Genomic DNA, 19,717 nt, shown 5'->3' on the forward strand with positions numbered 1-19,717 from the left:
AACCGGACAGGACAGAGAATCTGCAATGACGTTCTTCACCCCTGGGGTGTGATTGGCCTGGAGCGTGATGTTGAGTCCACTAAGTTGAAAAACTGTTGTGTTCACTGAAGAAGCTGAGGAGACCCCCGTGGATCCCATTCGAATGATGTGCCACACGACTGCAGCATTGTCCGATCAAATCAAAAGCTTGGTTGATTGTAAAAGGTGTTGCCAGTGAGTGATCGCTTGAATCACTGCCCTGAACTCCAGAACGTTGATGTGGTACGTGTGGTCTGTGGAAGACCACTGTCTTTCCACCTGCTGATCGAGAAGGTGAGCTCCCCACCCGTGTAGAGAGGCGTCTACGTACAGGTGATGTACTGGAGCAAACGGCGACTCATCAACTGTTGGAGCCGTAGAGATTTTTGTTAGGCCGTGGACATGAAAGGTAGAAGGATTTTATCTGGGAGCAGAGAATCCGTCCTTAATTCATTTCAGGCTCTTGAAACCATCATTTAGTGTACTGGATAATTTCAGAATACAAGGCCGAGGTGGTAGGGCGATGGTAGACCAATCCCGGTTCCTAAGAGTATAAGAGTGATCCAGGCGTCTCAACTGCTGCAAAGCTACCCCCAGGGGTAGATAACTCAGAGTGAGCGGGAGATGCAGGCATGGCTATTTGGACTGGATCAATCTCAGGAGGTGGACCAGATGAAGAGCCAGGAGCTACCGAAGCCGTATGGGCTGGAGTAGAAGGCTGTATTTGGTTCCAGGCTGAGGTTATGGCCTGATCATCATATTTAGATCTGGAGTCGCTGTAGGAGTGGGATTGTTATCAGGTTCCCATGACTCAGCAATGATCCTAGAGTGAGTCAAAGGATTCTCAGAGCGTGTAGACGGAACATCATAAGAGACTGTAGGCCTATTAGTGGTATCAGAGCAATGATCACCCGAACATCGGTCAGAGGAACTGTATCGAGATCTCGACATGGTAAGTACCGAAGTAGGTTGGTAAGCCAGTGATCTGGATTCCTTAGTATGGCTAGGTGATCCGGTATGATATGAAGAACTAGTCCGGGTCGCTGTAGTTCTAGTTGGTGATCTGGTTCTGATTAGAGCTCTGGTTCGACCATCTGAATAGGATCTGCCATGAGATGTGGATCTGTACTGTGATCCCGATTGGTCAATGTAAGGTGATCTAGATCGTATAGGTGACCTGGGTTGGTAAGATGATCTGGATTTGTTAAGTGATCTGGATCGATTCGATGCACTAACTGGAAACTGTGATCGTGATCTGGATCTATAAGGTGATCTGGATCGAACAGGTGATCTGGTTTGCAGTTGCGATCTGGCTTGATTTGGTGATCTGGATCTGTTTGGTGATCTGGAGCGGTCTGGCGATCTACTTCAATGTTGTGATCTGGATCGGTTAGGTGACCTAGATTGGTCCGGTGATCTGATTCGAGGTTGTGATCTGGATCCATTCGGTGATCTGAATCGGTCCGGTGATCTGATTCGAAGTTGTTATCTGGACCCGTTTGGTGATCTGGATCGGTTAGGTGATCTGGATTGATCAGGTGATGTGGATCGTAGTTGTGCTCTGGATCGTGGCTGTGATCTGGATCAATCCGGTGATCTTGATCGGCACGGTGATCTAGATTGGGCTTGTGATGGCAGTCTGGATAGTGAAGGTGATCTAGATCGTTGTGGCAATCTGGATCCGCGATTAGGTGACGAAACCTGAAGTGTTGATTCATGATGAATGTCCCCTGGCGATGCCGTTGTAGCCAGCTCCGTCCGGTTCAGTGAACTGTGGGGAGACAGTTGGCTGGTTGAACGCGGTTGGCCAGGCTCCAAACAAACTGAGACAGTCGAGGGGGATATGTACCGATGATCTGGATGATGATAATGTCGATCTAAGGTCCCCTGGTAGTGTAGATGGGACAGGCAATGAAGAATTATCGATCACAACCACCCGCGAGTGATCTGACGCTATAGAAGCAGGTGATTGATGCGTACGTAATAGGTGCCGAATGTCCTCAGAAAAGCAAGAATCTGATGAAGCGTCCATAAAATCCTCTTGAACCACAGACGTCGCTCTCCTTGCGTGAAGGTACGATTTTCTGTCGCTGTAACTTGATACGCTTGGCGGGAGTGGGATCAGATTCTGTTGATTTCCTGTCCCTATCGGCGATTCTCCAGGAGCAAACATGAAGGTAGGCCTTAAAATTCTCATCTTTTAGTGAATTACACTTGCCACATCGTTTGTTCCAGTTACATTGTCCAATACAGTCACTGCAAGACAAGTGAGGGTCGAGGGACGAATAATTCGTCTTGCAAAATTGCAAAATTCCAGCAAAATTATGACTTGGGACACCAGAATGGGCTACACACATTGTTCCCATGTGGGGAATCAAACCCGTGTCATCGGCGTGACAAGTGAACGCTTTAACCACAAGGCTACCCCACCTCCTGCCTGCGCACCGAGACACAAGAAACACACTTATACCTGCACCACGTGAAGTGGGTCTAATAAGTTCTAACAACGTCATTCGTTTATCAGTCGGGCACCAATGACGTCATTTCCAAGGGACATAAACAATAGTGTGTTTATTATGGCCATAGAACTCTCGGGTAATGTGGGAAATATGAATCAATATAACGCAAAAAAAAAAAAAAATTAGTTACTTACTAAAGTGCAACACAAAAAGGTTATATAAATTGTTATGTCAACTTGCCCTTTAACAGGCACCCTTCAGACTCTACGTTAAACATGTCTCAAGATTGGGCATAAAATGTTGACTAGTTGTTTTAAGATCTGCTCCGGAAACAAGACCTACCTATGGAAACAGGAAGTATCAAAATGCAAAAATTCCACAAATATTTAAAGGCGCCACTTCAGGATCTGTATGATGTACCAGCCAATTTTTGATGAAAATCAATGACCAGTTTTTGAATTGTGCTCCAGAAACAGAATGATTGTGAGCTTACTGACAGAGACAACTGTATTTCACAGCATTATATGTCACTGTGATAAAAGTGAAGAGGTAAGCCCTGACATGTAATCCTTGATCATGTTAATCAGTTAATATTATGAGGGACTGTCAAAATTTCAGGCCAGTTTAAAAATCATCATGTAACACTTCAATAACAGACCAATACAGATGACTTGTGTTAAACTGTGATTAGTCTCTCACCAAGATATGTATCTGTAAAGCATTAACAGTTTTTGTTCACAATAATTCAGAATATTTGAATTGTAAACATGGCAGTAGCATATCGGTTATATCGTTTATGGTCACTGACCAGTCCCCCTGATGGAAAATCAAACAGATAATTTTACTGTACCTTCATGTCAGCAATAGATTCCACTTTTGCTTGACTTTTGGATTTCTTCTGAAATTCTTCCATCAACTCTTTGATATTTGAACCAATCTCTCCAAAATTCACGTACATATTCTGCAGAAAAACACAAAGAGCATTTAGAGCATGTCATATGAAGCCGATCATGAACGCATGTTATGGTCAAGAAATATGCTTACTTACATTGGCATAAAACTCATCATGTTCAGCAGACAACACCACTTCCTGCAAGTCCTTGGTAATGCCTGGGACACTGGCTAGATTTATGCGATTGTTGTTGATAGCCAACAGCTCATGTACCATTGCCTGGTAGGTCCACTATAAACATAAGTTACAAAACATAAATTATTAAAGGAAACCTCTGTTCACTTATTACTTCCCTTCCCTTACAAGGCTTATTCATGAAAAGTAAAAGTAAATCAATTAAGTTAACAAAAGCTCACAATTGACATCCGTCACATTAGAGTAGTCCATGAAAGTAGCACTTCCAATTCACCTTGCAGGGCAGCAACAAATCACTGACTTTGCTTCAGTCTGCAATGATTTCTACTATTTGTAGCATAGAGGTGAAATTATGTTTGAGTTCATGAGCAGAAATCAAAACAATGATAAGAAATGAAGTAAGCTTCATGTCTTTGTAACCTAGAATCTCTCCATGGTCTATAACTTTTTGACAAAGCTAAATGTGAAAAAACCAGAGGCAGATGATATACCTTGCAGTTTCGGTTCAATTGTAAACCCTGAGATGTAGAGCTACTCAAACTAACTGAAGGATTGGGTGACTAGCCCACCCAAATATACTGCTGTAGAAGTAACTATGTGACATGTTTCCTAACCTTATCATAGATATGCGGAGATAATTGTGACAACTGGTCTCTGGTAGCAGTTAAAGTCTGATCCAAAACGTGTGCAGATGCACTGAATGTTTATCATTGGTACAGTCACCTGATTCAGAAGTGGTGTGACAGCATCATCTCTGCGGTCTAGGATCAGAAGAACTGGAGCCACATCAGTCTTACGGAACTCGAACAGGGCAGCTTCTTTGTTGATCACTTGCTGAAAGTCAAGGTCCAAACACTTAAAACAATTCACACCATTTAGATAGAGGAAGTGAGTGCACATTTTTGCTCTATCACGCTATACAGGTAAACCAATGGTTGGCATCTTCATCAATGCATAGTGTAATCATCCAATCCTCATTTTCTCTGCTTTGTAAAAGGAATGAGGTAGTGGACACTTCAGGGAAAAGGTCATCCACTATGTCTGAAATTTACTAAATCTAAATATTTTCTATATTGTATACTTATCCAATCTCATTCCACATTGTTCATCACTGTTCATTGTTTGATGATCTGTCCCTTTCTATGTGAAATGTTATGTATTGCATCATGCAATCTATTTTTGAAATCTTGTGTAATATGAATTACTTATTCTGTAAAGCTTTCCACCAAGAATATTGTATACTGTTTGTACCGAGGGCCTAAGGCCGCAAATACTGAATAAAAGAATTAAAAAACTTATCCTGCATTGCTTACTTCCTGCACTTATTGCTTATAACTCAGAACATGGCTGCCAGACAATGTCAAAATGAACAGATTAACTGGTAAAATCCCAATCTGTGTCTCTGCATGCATCGCCAGAAACTACACACTTACAAAGGCATTATTAGCTGTTGGGAATGCAGTAAAAAGCATGGATTTGAGTTATTCCAAGTGCTACTTCTTAACTGACATGCCCTCAGAACAACACTATCCCCCTTCCTGGGGAGAAAAAACTGGAGGTCACATACTTCTGGAGATTGGTGAGTTGTTGGACAACCTCTAATGGGCTGAGGCTTTGGTCATTGTTGATGTCCATTAACACCATGTTGCACAGGTAATGCCTTGAAGACTGTGTCCCACCTCCAGAGGCATCTCTGCATTATGGACGACACAGTTCAGTCACTGTGGATCATCATGGATGTAATCACTCGAATGTCGGGATTGTTGGTCATACAAAGTTCCAGCCTTGCTTCATTATAGGCATGGAGGATGGTTGTTTTTAACCATTAGGAAAAGGTATTCTTGCTGACTTCCCCCCTGCAACGCCTGGGAGAAATAATACTTTCCCAGTATGTCTGATGCCTTTGTTTCACTGACATTAAACACTAAGCACATGAACAGGAATCAAGAGAACGTCTTATTCTTCTTCTGAGCTGATAATAGATGAAACCCCAGCGAAGACCCAGATGCACAGAGCTATGTCTGAGCCATTGAAACCTTACTCTAATAACATCTAACACATGGGCTTTCCTAACTCTTGCTGCTCTGGCTAGAGATAGAAGGAAAGGCATCTTTCTGGCTTAACCTTCAATGGAAACATCTGCAATAAGCTCGTAGATGTTCCAAGACGGTATTGAGTTCTTGGCAGGTGGTTGAAATTTGGGTCTTAGAGGTTGAAGGAATGGAGCATGGACAGTAATTCCAGAACCCTTGAGATTCTCTAATGGTTGAAACTGCTAAGAATCTATTGCAGATAAGTAAGTGGCAGTCGGGTCCGACTTCAAGTGTCTTCTGGTCCATAGACAGAGCAGGAAGTCCGCTCAGAATTGGGGAGATGCCTGCATAGGATCTTGTTTTTGGGCTCCACAAAACTGCTCAAATGACTTCTATTTGTCATCACACAGGTGTCTGGTGTAAGTCCTATGCGCTAGCTGTTCTGGCTGAGAAACTCTTGCCACTCAATGCCTTGTGCAGACAGTCCATGCATGCAGATTGAAACTGTCCAGCTTTGGAGCACAAGGATATTTTCCCAGGCCAAAGGATGAAGATGATCGCAGTTAGACTTCATAACACCAGAAACAAGGTTTAGAACTGTCTCGCACCATTGTCCCATGGACTAATCAGATTACTAATTGTAGTCTGAGGAATGTTCACCCGAGCTGTTTGGTGACAGGAGCGCTACTAGCACACTCATTAACACTGAGAGTGGGGCATTTCTTTCTCCTACAATTTACACAAAGTGTGTTACACAAAAATCTGCAATGTGACAGAAACTCCCCCCCAAAAACACACACATGAGAGAAATATATACAGAAATTACATTGCTAAAAAATATTCAATTACATTATGATATTATGATAGTGTTAAACATAAACAGCAAAAGTGTGAGAATGAAGAACATTTGAAAAATTACTGAAGACTGGGGATCAAAATTATAACTAATAAAAATCAAAATCAGTACCATAAACAATAGCAAGTTTATTATACAAGGCAAACCAAAATCCAAGGGGATGAAAAGGATTTCAGTCCTAGCAAAGAATACATCTTTCTTAGCGTGCAAAAAGCACATATCTGAGGTGACACATATCACCTTCAGGTGATGCATATGCAGATGGACACTAAGTGCAGATTAGTTAAAATATCATCAACTGAGAGCCCAATTCAATAGAGCTGAAATATTCAGCTCTATTTCCACTTTGTTGTCTGTCCATATTTCAGTTCAGTCAATTCTAATATACATGCCATGATCAGCTCATGAAAACTATTTCACAAAATACAGTTGAGTTGATTTAAAACCATATCTTAAAGTACAGTGCCTTCATCATGTTTATCAGCTCACCTCTGATTTATTCAGTAATAATTGTATGACACTTTCAATACAGCTAATCACATGAAAGAGACCAAATTTGAAATGCTGTAGGTCTTCACTCACTTGGCTTGCTATCTATTGCAGTGTTTGGGCTTTGATTAACCAGGGATTAACTGTCACACAAGTAAAAGTGGCAAAAATGCTGGTCTACTATCAATGGACAGTTGCTTGACAGACCTGCTTTAACTTGTGTTGCAGGTTTATCTTGGCGCAACCAAGGCTATGAGAAAAACACTCAACTATAATCAAGACTGTTACACCATGACTGGGTTTCCTGTGATCTGTCTTGTTTCACCATAGACTCCAAGGCCAATAAGGTTCTACCTAAAGCAGTTGGACTGTCTCTCCCACACCTTAAGCAGTACATAGTAGTGCTGGCAATGGAATGGCATACAAAATGCTCAAGGTATACAAAAAGGTTAAATGTAATCATGTCCTGATCTGTGCACACATGGATATGTGTAACTGTATACCAGTAATTTAAGCTTAGGCCTTTTTTTCATTACTTGGTTTACGGATCTGCCGACCCAAAATGTGAAGAAAGTGAAAAAAATTATAAAAAGAAAATAACAGTAAATTATACCTTTCAAATATTCCCTGAAACAGAGTGGAAAAGAGAGAAAGGTAATGCCACAGACTGCTCAGCTGGCATGCTGCACCTGGCATATATGACATATTCAAGTGAGCAAATAACATCTCCATTATTTGCCCTTTTTTTTTTCCTCCCCACCGACCTAGTAATATATTTTTGTTTAAATCCGTAAACCAAGTAATTAGAAAAATAGGCCATACTACATTCTGTTTCAGGACATATCCAGTGTGTGGGAGCATGGCATGCCTTATATGAAGGTCAATAAATGACATTAACCTCAAACAAGTGTCCATCATTATTCAACCCGAGACCTCTGCAATACCTCTGTTGCATTTACACATTTGCATAATGGCATAAAATTTGTATTCAAAGTCATTTTAATGATATTTCAGAACCTTTAATATACTTCCCTCTATTACAGTGATCATGTCACCATAGCTGACAATTCAATAAGGCTAAACATACATTTAAAAAGCTTCCCATTTTCTTCTATTTTCTCAGCATGAATGTTTATTGACTGAATGCATAGTTTTCATAGTTGAAAACATGAGACTTGTATGCCCTGTGAAAAATATTTAGTATGTTGGAATGTTTGGTAAATATTCGATGACTGCTAATTTACTCAATATATAATACATTCCTTTTACCTGCAAGTAATTAAAGCTATCTTGTAGAGGAGCATGGTAAGAGAAAGGCCAACTCTTCATGTGGTTGCTGTTTGAGAACCAACATCCCAGTCAAACACAGCTGGGTATGGTTAGTTTACATGTTTGTTGTCCTGTTCTGTGATAGTACATTATGTCAGATGTTTAGCAGTTACTGTAATATAATAGTAATCATAAAGTGGCAATAATAGAAAATAATTGATCAAATTTACTACCCTGAATCTATGTTCATTGTGTAAACTAATACTGACATGGAGTTACTGCCCTTAATAAGTTGGTTTCTACTTCCATGACAATTGTTTTGATTCAGCATTGTTAAGATGTTTATCTGTGAGTATGTAGTTGTATGAGAAATGCTCGTGTGTGAGTATGCAGTTGTATGAGAAATGTTTGTGTGTGAATGTGTACATGTTTGAGAAATGTTTATGTGTGAGTATGTACTTGTATGGGAAATGTTTATGTGTGAGTATGTACTTGTATGGGAAATGTTTATGTGTGAGTATGTACTTGTATGGGAAATGTTTATGTGTGAGTATGTACTTGTATGGGAAATGTTTATGTGTGAGTATGTACTTGTATGGGAAATGTTTATGTGAGTATGTACTTGTGAGTTTATATGTACTTGTATGTTTTGAGAAACGCTTATGTGAGTATGTATGTTTGTGAGTATGTGACTTGTACTTGGGAAATGTTTATGTGTGAGTATGTACTTGTATGAGAAATGTTTATGTGTGAGTATGTACTTGTTTGAGAAAATGTTTGTTTGAGAAATGTTGAGTATGTGTGTTTATGAGTATGTACATGTATGGGGAAATGTTTATGTGTGAGTATGTACTTGTATGGGAAATGTTTATGTGTGAGTATGTACTTGTTTGAGAAATGTTTATGTGTGAGTATGTACTTGCATGAGAAATGTTTATGTGTGAGTATGTACTTGTATGAGAAATGTTTATGTGTGAGTATGTACTTGTTTGAGAAATGTTTATGTGTGAGTATGTACATGTTTGAGAAATGTTTATGTGTGAGTATGTACATGTTTGAGAAATGTTTATGTGTGAGTATGTACATGTTTGAGAAACGTTTATGTGTGAGTATGTAAATGTTTATGTGTGAGTATGTATGTACATGTTTGAGAAATGTTTATGTGTGAGTATGTACATGTTTGAGAAACGTTTATGTGTAGAAATGTTTATGTGTGAGTATGTACTTGTTTGAGAAATGTTTATGTGTGAGTATGTACATGTTTGAGAAATGTTTATGTGTGAGTATGTACATGTTTGAGAAACGTTTATGTGTGAGTATGTACATGTTTGAGAAACGTTTATGTGTGAGTATGTACATGTTTGAGAAACGTTTGTGTGTGAGTATGTACTTGTTTGAGAAACGTTTATGTGTGAGTATGTACTTGTTTGAAAGGTGTGCCATGTACATTATGTTATTGTTTTGTGCATTACAGGGTGTCATTACCTCTTCCACAAGCAAAATATAGGCTCACACCTGTAGCCTGTGCTGGACATTGTTTTTCCCTCTATTCGGTTAGAAAACTGGAGCCCCCAGTGAGGACATTTTCCATGGAAACAACAGCTGGTCCCTTTATGTGATAGACAGCTCTCCCTCCTTACAGTGTGCATGTACTTACATCTGCCAAGCCATGTACTTCCATAAACTTTCATGGTATCTGTCACTGCTGTCTGTTTGTGGACGTTTATCCCTTATATCAAAAATGTAACTTGTTCTTTATTCCTGAACTCATATCATGATTGATTTTGTATCTCGAAACATGTAAAATACTTCCTTTGTAAACAACAATTTATCGTGTATTACTCCATGGTATGTACTTGTAACCTACTTCTGTGCTGGCTTCATTTATTCTCCTTGTATAGCGACTGTCTTTATCTAAATATGGTTTTGGTAATCATCACATTCAGCCCTCCAACTATATTTGGATTTTGGTTCCGTATTTACCTGTAGTGAGTCTATTTTCCATGTGCATCTGCATCTGCATTGGCAGCATGTTTTGTTGTAGATTTACTTAAGGTAGGTAGATCATAAGAAAGTTTTTGAGACATGCTGGTTGAAATGGATCTCTGTCATGCTGCTGAGTGAGTGAGTATGGTTTTACGCCGCTTTTTAGCAATATTCCAGCAATATCACGGCGGGTCATGCTGCTGAAGGCTGTATTGATTTCATTCGAGTTTGTAATCCTTTGGTACAGGGAGACACAGCTAATTGTTCATGTCACATCAGACATGAAAACCTAAGTATCTGAAAAGTGTACTGACTGCTAAGATTACTGCATACAGCTTTACAGATGGTCCAGACAATACAGAGTCTATGAACTTGATAAGGTTAAGTAAGGTCAAAACTGAAACTAAACTTAGGGCACACTGGCTCAAAGAACACAATCAAAATGATTTTGGATATAAACTGAACAAAACTGACTTTTAATTTAAAAAATGGAGGCTATCAATCATTACAGTATGAGTTTTAACAAAATATGGCAGCAGATCTTGTTAAGAATTATGATATATGTAAGCAGACGCCTACAGACAATTGCAGGTATAACAAATAGCAAGAACCTTGGAACAGGTTTACACCTGTTTTAGTATTTGTATATGTGGAGTTGGATTGTTGGCATTCATATGTCTTTGGTTGCAAAACCTCACCACAGAATCTCTTGAATCAAGATCATTCTAGGGAATGGTTTTCATCTTATTGTAATGCCAATATAAGTCCCTGGTTGCACTATCAGTTGTTTCAGGTGTTCAAGTAAACTTTTCATTTTCTTCCAGAGTTATCAACAATTTCCAGACCAGACACTTTCTGCAGACTGAAACTGATACAGACTTCGGATATATCAAAACCTCTGTGCAGTCTTGTTGGCATGTAAACATGACAACAGACCCCTGGCTGTGTTTGGTAACTGCAGTAAGAAAACAACAGATACATATCAAATAGTGTTAGCTCCAAAGGCTTTGACAATAGAGGATGGATGATGGACAATGTGTGGTGATATAAGCTCACTTGACTTTCACTGTTTCAGTCAGGAAAGCTAAAAATGTGCCACTGAAACAGAAATTAAGACCAATCAAAACAGTTGGACTCATCATCATCATCATCATCATCATCATCATCATCATCATCATCATCATCATCATCATCATCATCATCATCATCATCATCATCATCTTACCCTGACACTCTCTGCCAGTCTGCGTGCCATTTCAGATGAATTCTGAAAGCGGATCATTGGGCACTTCTTCAGTGAGAGTAAAACAGACGTTAGTCCTTGCACTGTTCTCTGAAGAGCATGTGGTGCCCAAGTCAGTGACTGCAAAGCATATAGACATATAATAAATTTTTTGGAAAGATCTATGTTTCCTCAAATGTAACATAATCTATAAGGGACATCACTCACCCATCAACCGTTGTCAGCAAATGATCTGCTGTCAGTCCTTTGACAACACTGACTGAGTGAGTTTAGTTTTACGCCACTTTTAGCAATATTCCAGCAATATCGCGGCGGGGGACACCAGAAATGGGCTTAACACATTGTGCCCATGTGGGGAATCGAACCCGGGTCTTCGGCATGACGAGCCAACGCTTTAACCACTAGGCTACCCCACCGCCCCCCTTTGACAACACAAAAGTTAGAGGCAGACATCATGGTTTCAAACAAAGCCCCATGGAGTTAAGAGGAATGAAGGAAAGTCCTTTCCTCACAAATTCAATATTTATGATAATTCATGAGCAATTCTTTGGAACCAGAAGCTAGCTTTGTTATGATTTTTTTTCTAGAGGATACCAAGAGGATATCCCAGAAATTACAACTACTTTGTGATCTATGGTATGTGACTCATAAACCTTATTGATAGTATTAGGGTGTATAGTCACATTGATCAGCAAATATGAATTGAAGTTTTACTAAGGAAATTACTAAGGAAATGTAGACACCTCTGAAGGACACATCAGTCACAGTGTTAAAGTTTAAAAAGTTACTTGCCTGGCATTCTGCAATTATTGTACTATTTTACCTTGTAACACAAACAAACAAATTCACCTGAGCTTTGCTTATCTTATCACATTACACATTCACCACATCTAGTGGTCTTTGGAGAAAATTTTGCACAGGTAACTGCTATTTCCTGTTCATTTTACAAGACAAATACACACCATGACCTTGACCTACAATACTGTTGTCATGTTTGGTTCATTGACGTTTATATAAAAAGCCCAACATGCAAACTGAATATAAATTTCAAGTCCATTTACCAATTTATTTAGTGTCACCAGCTCACACTTACAATTCAGCTCTTTATGTTTTACAAACTGAAGGAGCAGTGTCCCCAACAAACTTACCTGACAGACACCAGACAGGTTGAGGGAAAACAGATGGGGGTTTACAGCAATGTAGTCTCCAAAGAATTCCTGTAGAAGAAGGCAATACTAGTACATTAAGGCAAGTGGTGAAATTATAGCCAAACTTTGTTGGAAAGTTATTTGTATTTAGTTATTGAACTATCATGCAGTCCCATACTATCACCTGTTTTACTGCCATCACTTACAGTACACCATTGCTTGAACTATCATGCAGTCCCATACTATCACCTGTTTTACTGCCATCACTTACAGTACACCATTCCTTGAACTATCATGCAGTCCCATACTATCTCCTGTTTTACTGCCATCACTTACAGTACACCATTGCTTGAACTATCATGCAGTCCCACACTATCTCCTGTTTTCCTGCCATCACTTACAGTACACCATTGCTTGAACTATCATGCAGTCCCATACTATCACCTGTTTTACTGCCATCACTTACAGTACACCATTCCTTGAACTATCATGCAGTCCCACACTATCACCTGTTTTCCTGCCATCACTTACAGTACACCATTGCTTGAACTATCATGCAGTCCCATACTATCACCTGTTTTACTGCCATCACTTACAGTACACCATTGCTTGAACTATCATGCAGTCCCACACTATCTCCTGTTTACTGCCATCACTTACAGTACACCATTGCTTGAACTATCATGCAGTCCCATACTATCTCCTGTTTTACTGCCATCACTTACAGTACACCATTGCTTGAACTATCATGCAGTCCCATACTATCTCCTGTTTTACTGCCATCACTTACAGTACACCATTGCTTGAACTATCATGCAGTCCCATACTATCACCTGTTTTACTGCCATCACTTACAGTACACCATTGCTTGAACTATCATGCAGTCCCATACTATCACCTGTTTTACTGCCATCACTTACAGTACACCATTGCTTGAACTATCATGCAGTCCCACACTATCTCCTGTTTTCCTGCCATCACTTACAGTACACCATTGCTTGAACTATCATGCAGTCCCATACTATCACCTGTTTTACTGCCATCACTTACAGTACACCATTCCTTGAACTATCATGCAGTCCCACACTATCACCTGTTTTCCTGCCATCACTTACAGTACACCATTGCTTGAACTATCATGCAGTCCCATACTATCACCTGTTTTACTGCCATCACTTACAGTACACCATTGCTTGAACTATCATGCAGTCCCACACTATCTCCTGTTTACTGCCATCACTTACAGTACACCATTGCTTGAACTATCATGCAGTCCCATACTATCTCCTGTTTTACTGCCATCACTTACAGTACACCATTGCTTGAACTATCATGCAGTCCCATACTATCTCCTGTTTTACTGCCATCACTTACAGTACACCATTGCTTGAACTATCATGCAGTCCCATACTATCTCCTGTTTTACTGCCATCACTTACAGTACACCATTGCTTGAACTATCATGCAGTCCCATACTATCACCTGTTTTACTGCCATCACTTACAGTACACCATTGCTTGAACTATCATGCAGTCCCACACTATCTCCTGTTTTCCTGCCATCACTTACAGTACACCATTGCTTGAACTATCATGCAGTCCCATACTATCTCCTGTTTTACTGCCATCACTTACAGTAGGCCCCAACAAGGTCTGATGCCACACACACACACATAGAATTATAAATTCAACTGAAATTGAGTATAGCGAACTAAATGTTGCTATCTTTAGCGTGACATCAATAGATTTACATATTCAGAGAGCTATGTTTCATTTCATAGACATGGCACAACACTGCAATATCATATGCAGTTTGACTTGTGTGGAAAAGAGATTACAGGTTACCTGAACTTCTCTAACCACCTCCTGATCATCAGCTTCTGCCAGCAACTTCACATCTTGTTTGCTGATGACGTTACTCCAATCTGGATCATTCAACATGTTTGGAGAAATTACTGCCTTTGGACTATGCACAAACAGAACATATTTTGGATGGGTTGAAGATGATTTTCAAACAGCTAACAAGTGTAATATTGTGAATCAGAAAACCGAAATGTGTTCATATCAAATTCCAAATCAACTGAAATTCCAAACCAACAGTAGGGAGCAACAGCTGATACAGGAACTATATAATGGAAATGATATTATCATGGATAAGTGTACTGATGCTGTCAGTTCACCGGCAGCGATTCCAAAACTTGGTTCCAGAGTACACCTCATACATGACAGAAATAGACCAGAGAATTTTCTATGACCAGCTATATGACACAGCAGTATCACACTCTGACCTAAGACAGCATGTTCAAATAGAGACCCATCAATCTGTAGAAATGTGTATCTTTACCGAGAAATAGGCATGTCTGAACTTTTTTTTATTAAGCAGGCCAAAAGGCATGTCTGAACTTTTCTTTATCAAGCAACATGCACCATAATGGTAGTCCTTCTATAAGTACAATTTAATTTGTAAAGTATTAAAATAAAATACCTTTGCAATGTTCTTAATAACCTACTGGTAAATATCAAACCATACATACTTCTCAAATGAAAACATTCAATAATTATCTTGACTGAAACAATGTTTGATCTTAATGCCAAGTAAGCTTGGACTTAAATTTTGGGTGCTTAATTACTGATGTAAAAATACAACAACAATAAATCCCCATAATCCAAAAATGATGAAAACAATATGGAGTGTGTTTTCATTTACTTTTGTGAAAAGCTTGGATACTCTGAAAATGTATTTTTTATATACTGTAAGCCATTAAAAACGCAATTGGTATTTGTTGTCCTGAAACTCACAAAAGTTCTATTGAAGATTTTTGCCTGCGATACAGAGGATGTAGGGATAAAAGGCTGTTATTCTGGCCCATTTCGAGTTCGAGTCCCGGAGCATTCCTCTCACATGAACTTTGATACTTAAAACTGAACCTTTGACATTTCTCGTAAACACAACCACATTCATGAAACACGTTGTGCACATGCGTTACCTGCACCCAGGCCCTGTAAAAGCACAAGGAATTGTGGAACTCAATCACTTTGAGAAAATGCCACACTTGACACAAGACGAAAGGAATCAGGTTATCGGTATGGTAAGCCAAGGTGCTTCAGATGTGATGATTGCCAGGCACTTTAATGTGCATCCATCCACTGTAAGTCGACTCAGACAACGTTTTCGGGCTACCGGAAGTGTTGCTGATCGTCCGCGACCTGGTGCACCACCTGTGATAGCAGCTCGACAAAACCGCAATATCCGAGTTTCACACTTGCGAAATTGGTTCCAAACAGCTGATGATGAGGCAAGGAGGACAATTGGGACACGTCAACGTCATTTCAGCGCCCAAAAGGTGCAAGGACGCCTTGCTGCCTTCAACATCCGGTGTCGTCACCCGTACCGTGGTCCAACCTTATTGCATCGCCACAGACTTGCCAGACAGCAATGGGCAGCAAATGGGCCCAATCTTGGCAACAGGACATGGCCAGATGTCATTTTGTCAGACGAAATCAGGTTGAACTTATCCTTTGCAGATGGACGTCCACAGATTTATCGACGTAAAGGAGAAAGACTTGTGCCAAACTGTGTCCTTGAACATGATCGTTTTGGAGGGGGTGGTGTCATGATCAGACCACAGACCATCAGAGGCTGCAGACCATCCAACAGCTGTTCCTGAGAAATGTGTGTCTTTCAATGCCCCAAAGACTGCGAGCATGTCTTGCAGCGCACGGTGGACACACACGATATTGACTGCAAGTGACCCCTCATTTGTTTGATGTCGTTGTTGCGTCACTGATGTTGTTGTTGACTGGACATTTTCAGATGAAATTATTCACAGATGTTCACTTAAAACATATCTGCCAGTTAGGTTTATATATGTTGAAATTGGTGTGACTAAAGAAAGTATGAATGTCAAATTGCGTTTTTAATGGCTTACAGTATATGTATCAGCAAAGTAAATTAGGTCATTAACACTAGTTGTACCAGTTAAAGAAAACTGTAAAACATTTTCACAATTTCAAAGCATATCTATATTGTTGGTCTCATGTCTTCTGGAATTGGCTCAGTGAAGCAGCAGTTTCAGACAATAAATATAAAACAAAACACTCTGAACATGATGAAAGAATATCAAGAACAGGTCCAAGGTCCACAAATCAATCTTTGCTCTTGGAGCATTTAAACTCCAATCCTTTAACACAGACTTATGACAATTGTAGCACTAGGATTACATTGTGGAATGGGACCAAGTGTAGGTTGACGTTTATGATGAACATCATTTGTTATCTCTTCCTTCATATACATCAGATATTTTTAATGCAAAAAACCAAAAGTTTCTTGAAACTACTCACAAATGTAATAAAGTCCATACTTGGGAACTCGAAGTTCCTGACACAAGAGCTCCACGTTCTCCTTGCTGGGGCGCAGGAAGGCAATGCACTTGAGATGCTTCATGGTCTCCCGCCCACTTGTGTCAAGTCTTTCAAACAGGTACACCTCTTTCTGTAGGATCTCAGACTGCGCATACACCATGCTTACCACACCAGTCTGAACAGAAAAGAAAATACATTTACAGAGTCTGAAGCACAGTATGTACATAAGGAAGCAAGGTCATCAAAACAAAATTGTGCGCAATGTCAGTGCCAATGTTTGGGGGATGTCTAAATTCACACTGAGTAACCATGATCTTCAATGTCATCAATCACATCCAAGGACATTATTTGCTAAGAACATGTGATGCTACAAACCATGCTGACAATAGTTTGTGAATTATTTAACAGCGATTTCATGAGTGACTAACCTTTTAATCATTTACAAGGACATTGACCTTTCTATGATATTTTATGTTGAGTGGCACCAATAGAAACAATAAACACAACATTTTTCACAACCGTGACAAATTGAAAGTATTGAGTTAATTCTTGTGAGGCTACCTGAAAAGATCGGAAAAGGAGATTTTAATCTGTTCAACCAAAATAACCTGAGCTATGTTTCACAATGTGCCCATAAGATCATGTGTACTAAGTTTTATCAAATTCCAGCCATAAAATGTGTACATAAAACTTTTAGGAAGCCCAATCACCCTGGGAAACACATTGCTAATTTAGTCAGTGTTACAGAAAGTAGAATCCCTTGTAATGATCCCTTGACCTTGTCATACCAAAGTCACTGAAAGGCCATACTTGGTGTTACCCTACCCTTTTCTGGGCATTAGAGAGGTACAGAGAGGACAGGTCTGCTCAGAGTCTGTATAATGTGTCTGAATCCATGCGAGACTGTAGAATGGTATTTCAGTGGGGTAGCACTACATGCAGTACATGCAGGCACACAGGGAAACATGCCCTGTGCTGAAAATGGGAAATAATCTTGAATGCCTTTAAACCAACTTTTCTCGTAGCTTTCATCCCTCCTATGTTACAGTATAAGAGGTATGAATGCTACAAGAAAAGTTATAAGATCTTAGGCTTACGAGAGCTGTGTGAAATGGGGCCAAGGTGTCCGAAGTGACCTGGAAATTTGAAATAGCCATGACATGTGACAAGTTTTGAGTCAGCTACCAGTGGTTATGTCAAGTCATACTCCAAAGTGTCATTTACAATTATGTTTTGAGTCGGAAATCTTGTGACATGGCAGTACTACCAAAGCTGATGCTCCAGAAACACTTCTGTGAAGCATAACCAGTTTCCTGACATTCGAAAAATAAATACTGTTCTGCAGATAATAGAGAGACAAGTAAGATGTAACCAAAGATCCAGCAAATATTGAAAGAAGCAACTTTAAGTAATACAGTGCCAACTTACTGCCTGCTGTACAATTATGCACTCCATTTGGAAAACACATGGAAAACCGTTATTAAATTGCCCTGCATAGCCTTATTTTACAGAAGAGCTCATGTTCATGGTGTTGTCTTTTAGTCTACATACTGTACATCGGATATATTTTTCAGAATAACTAAACACCTGCAAAACATGCATACAGCTTTAAGGGGAAATACACTCTAACTTTAACGGCACTGATACATACATGAATTGATTTTTCCTACACAGACTCTAGTACTTGCTTCTTCGGTAACTTCAGAAGTGTGACCAATACTTGGAACTGAGTATTTCACTCCACCTTGGCAGATAAATGATCCCACTGCTTAGGTAAGGACTGGACTATGGTTGGCGAAGCAGGTCTACTCTGTAGCGTTAGTCCCAGGAGGTGTGATTTAGCGGGTCGCGTTTTCAGGATCGCCATATCTAAATGAACAGATTTGACTGTCGCAGAAGAAGGTCCATGTCCAGCAGTCGAATCATTAGCATTTGCCAAATGTGAGCCAAAGGTCCAGATAGCAGATTGTCTGGGGTCTTGCTTTTAGACAATTGTAGATTGTCTGCTATCCATGCTAGCATGTGTGTTGTAGCTACAAGTTCGATGCTACCCCCAGGCTTAGCCATGTTAGGGTGAAGTTTGCCAGTGTCACTCTAATATCTTGCTATAAATAGGTAGATAGGATGGCTGAACTGAGAGCGAGGGGTTCACTGATGTCGATAGGATTGGCGAACATCTGGAGATGTCCGGAGATATCGCCAATTCATGAGAGATCGTCGCAGTCCGAGGGATCGCTGATCCTGGTTGGTTCTCTGATTCGAAAGGGATCACCGAAGTAGATGACATCGCCGAACATTTGGAGATTCCAGAGGGATCGCCGATTCATGAGAGATTGATTCCATATGAGGGATCGTCGATCATGGCTTGAATGACGCACCCTGTGGATTCGGCGAACAGTGAATGACCACCACTCATGAAGCGATACAGTAGCCGAGCCTTACAAGTTCGTTTGCCATAGGTCAGGAATCTGGGCGATGGTGCAGGGGAAGAGGAGAATGACTACACAAATGGGTCACATGTCCTATCAGAGCTGTCAAAACAGGGCGTAGGTATAAAACAGGGAATGACTTGAAACCAGTATTGTTCAAATTGTTGTAAACATGCCTGTGTTGACTTAACATTATGGGAAAATCGTTCTATTCTACATTTAATTTGTTTGCTATTCTAATGATGACATGACACTCTGTTAACTGCATGTTAATGCCTTGAATGAAAGTTTTCTTGCTGTTTCTGAAATGAAACTTAGAATCATGATCAAAAGTAAGTG

General features: G+C 39.9%; 1 protein-coding gene across 1 annotated transcript in view; it reads right to left on the reverse strand.

The window, feature by feature from the left end:
* The window catches only part of LOC124291274 (vacuolar protein sorting-associated protein 45-like), a 37,423-nt gene that overhangs the window by 14,458 nt on the left and 3,248 nt on the right, over window positions 1-19,717 (reverse strand). The window contains 7 exon segments of the mRNA XM_046728248.1: window positions 3,328-3,438; window positions 3,526-3,660; window positions 4,288-4,398; window positions 11,423-11,560; window positions 12,589-12,657; window positions 14,433-14,512; window positions 16,929-17,124. Of these exon segments, the coding sequence (XP_046584204.1) occupies window positions 3,328-3,438; window positions 3,526-3,660; window positions 4,288-4,398; window positions 11,423-11,560; window positions 12,589-12,657; window positions 14,433-14,512; window positions 16,929-17,124 (840 nt within the window).

Source organism: Haliotis rubra, unplaced genomic scaffold, assembly GCF_003918875.1.
Source record: "Haliotis rubra isolate DU_JTF1 unplaced genomic scaffold, ASM391887v1 Scf489, whole genome shotgun sequence".
NCBI lineage: Eukaryota > Metazoa > Mollusca > Gastropoda > Lepetellida > Haliotidae > Haliotis > Haliotis rubra.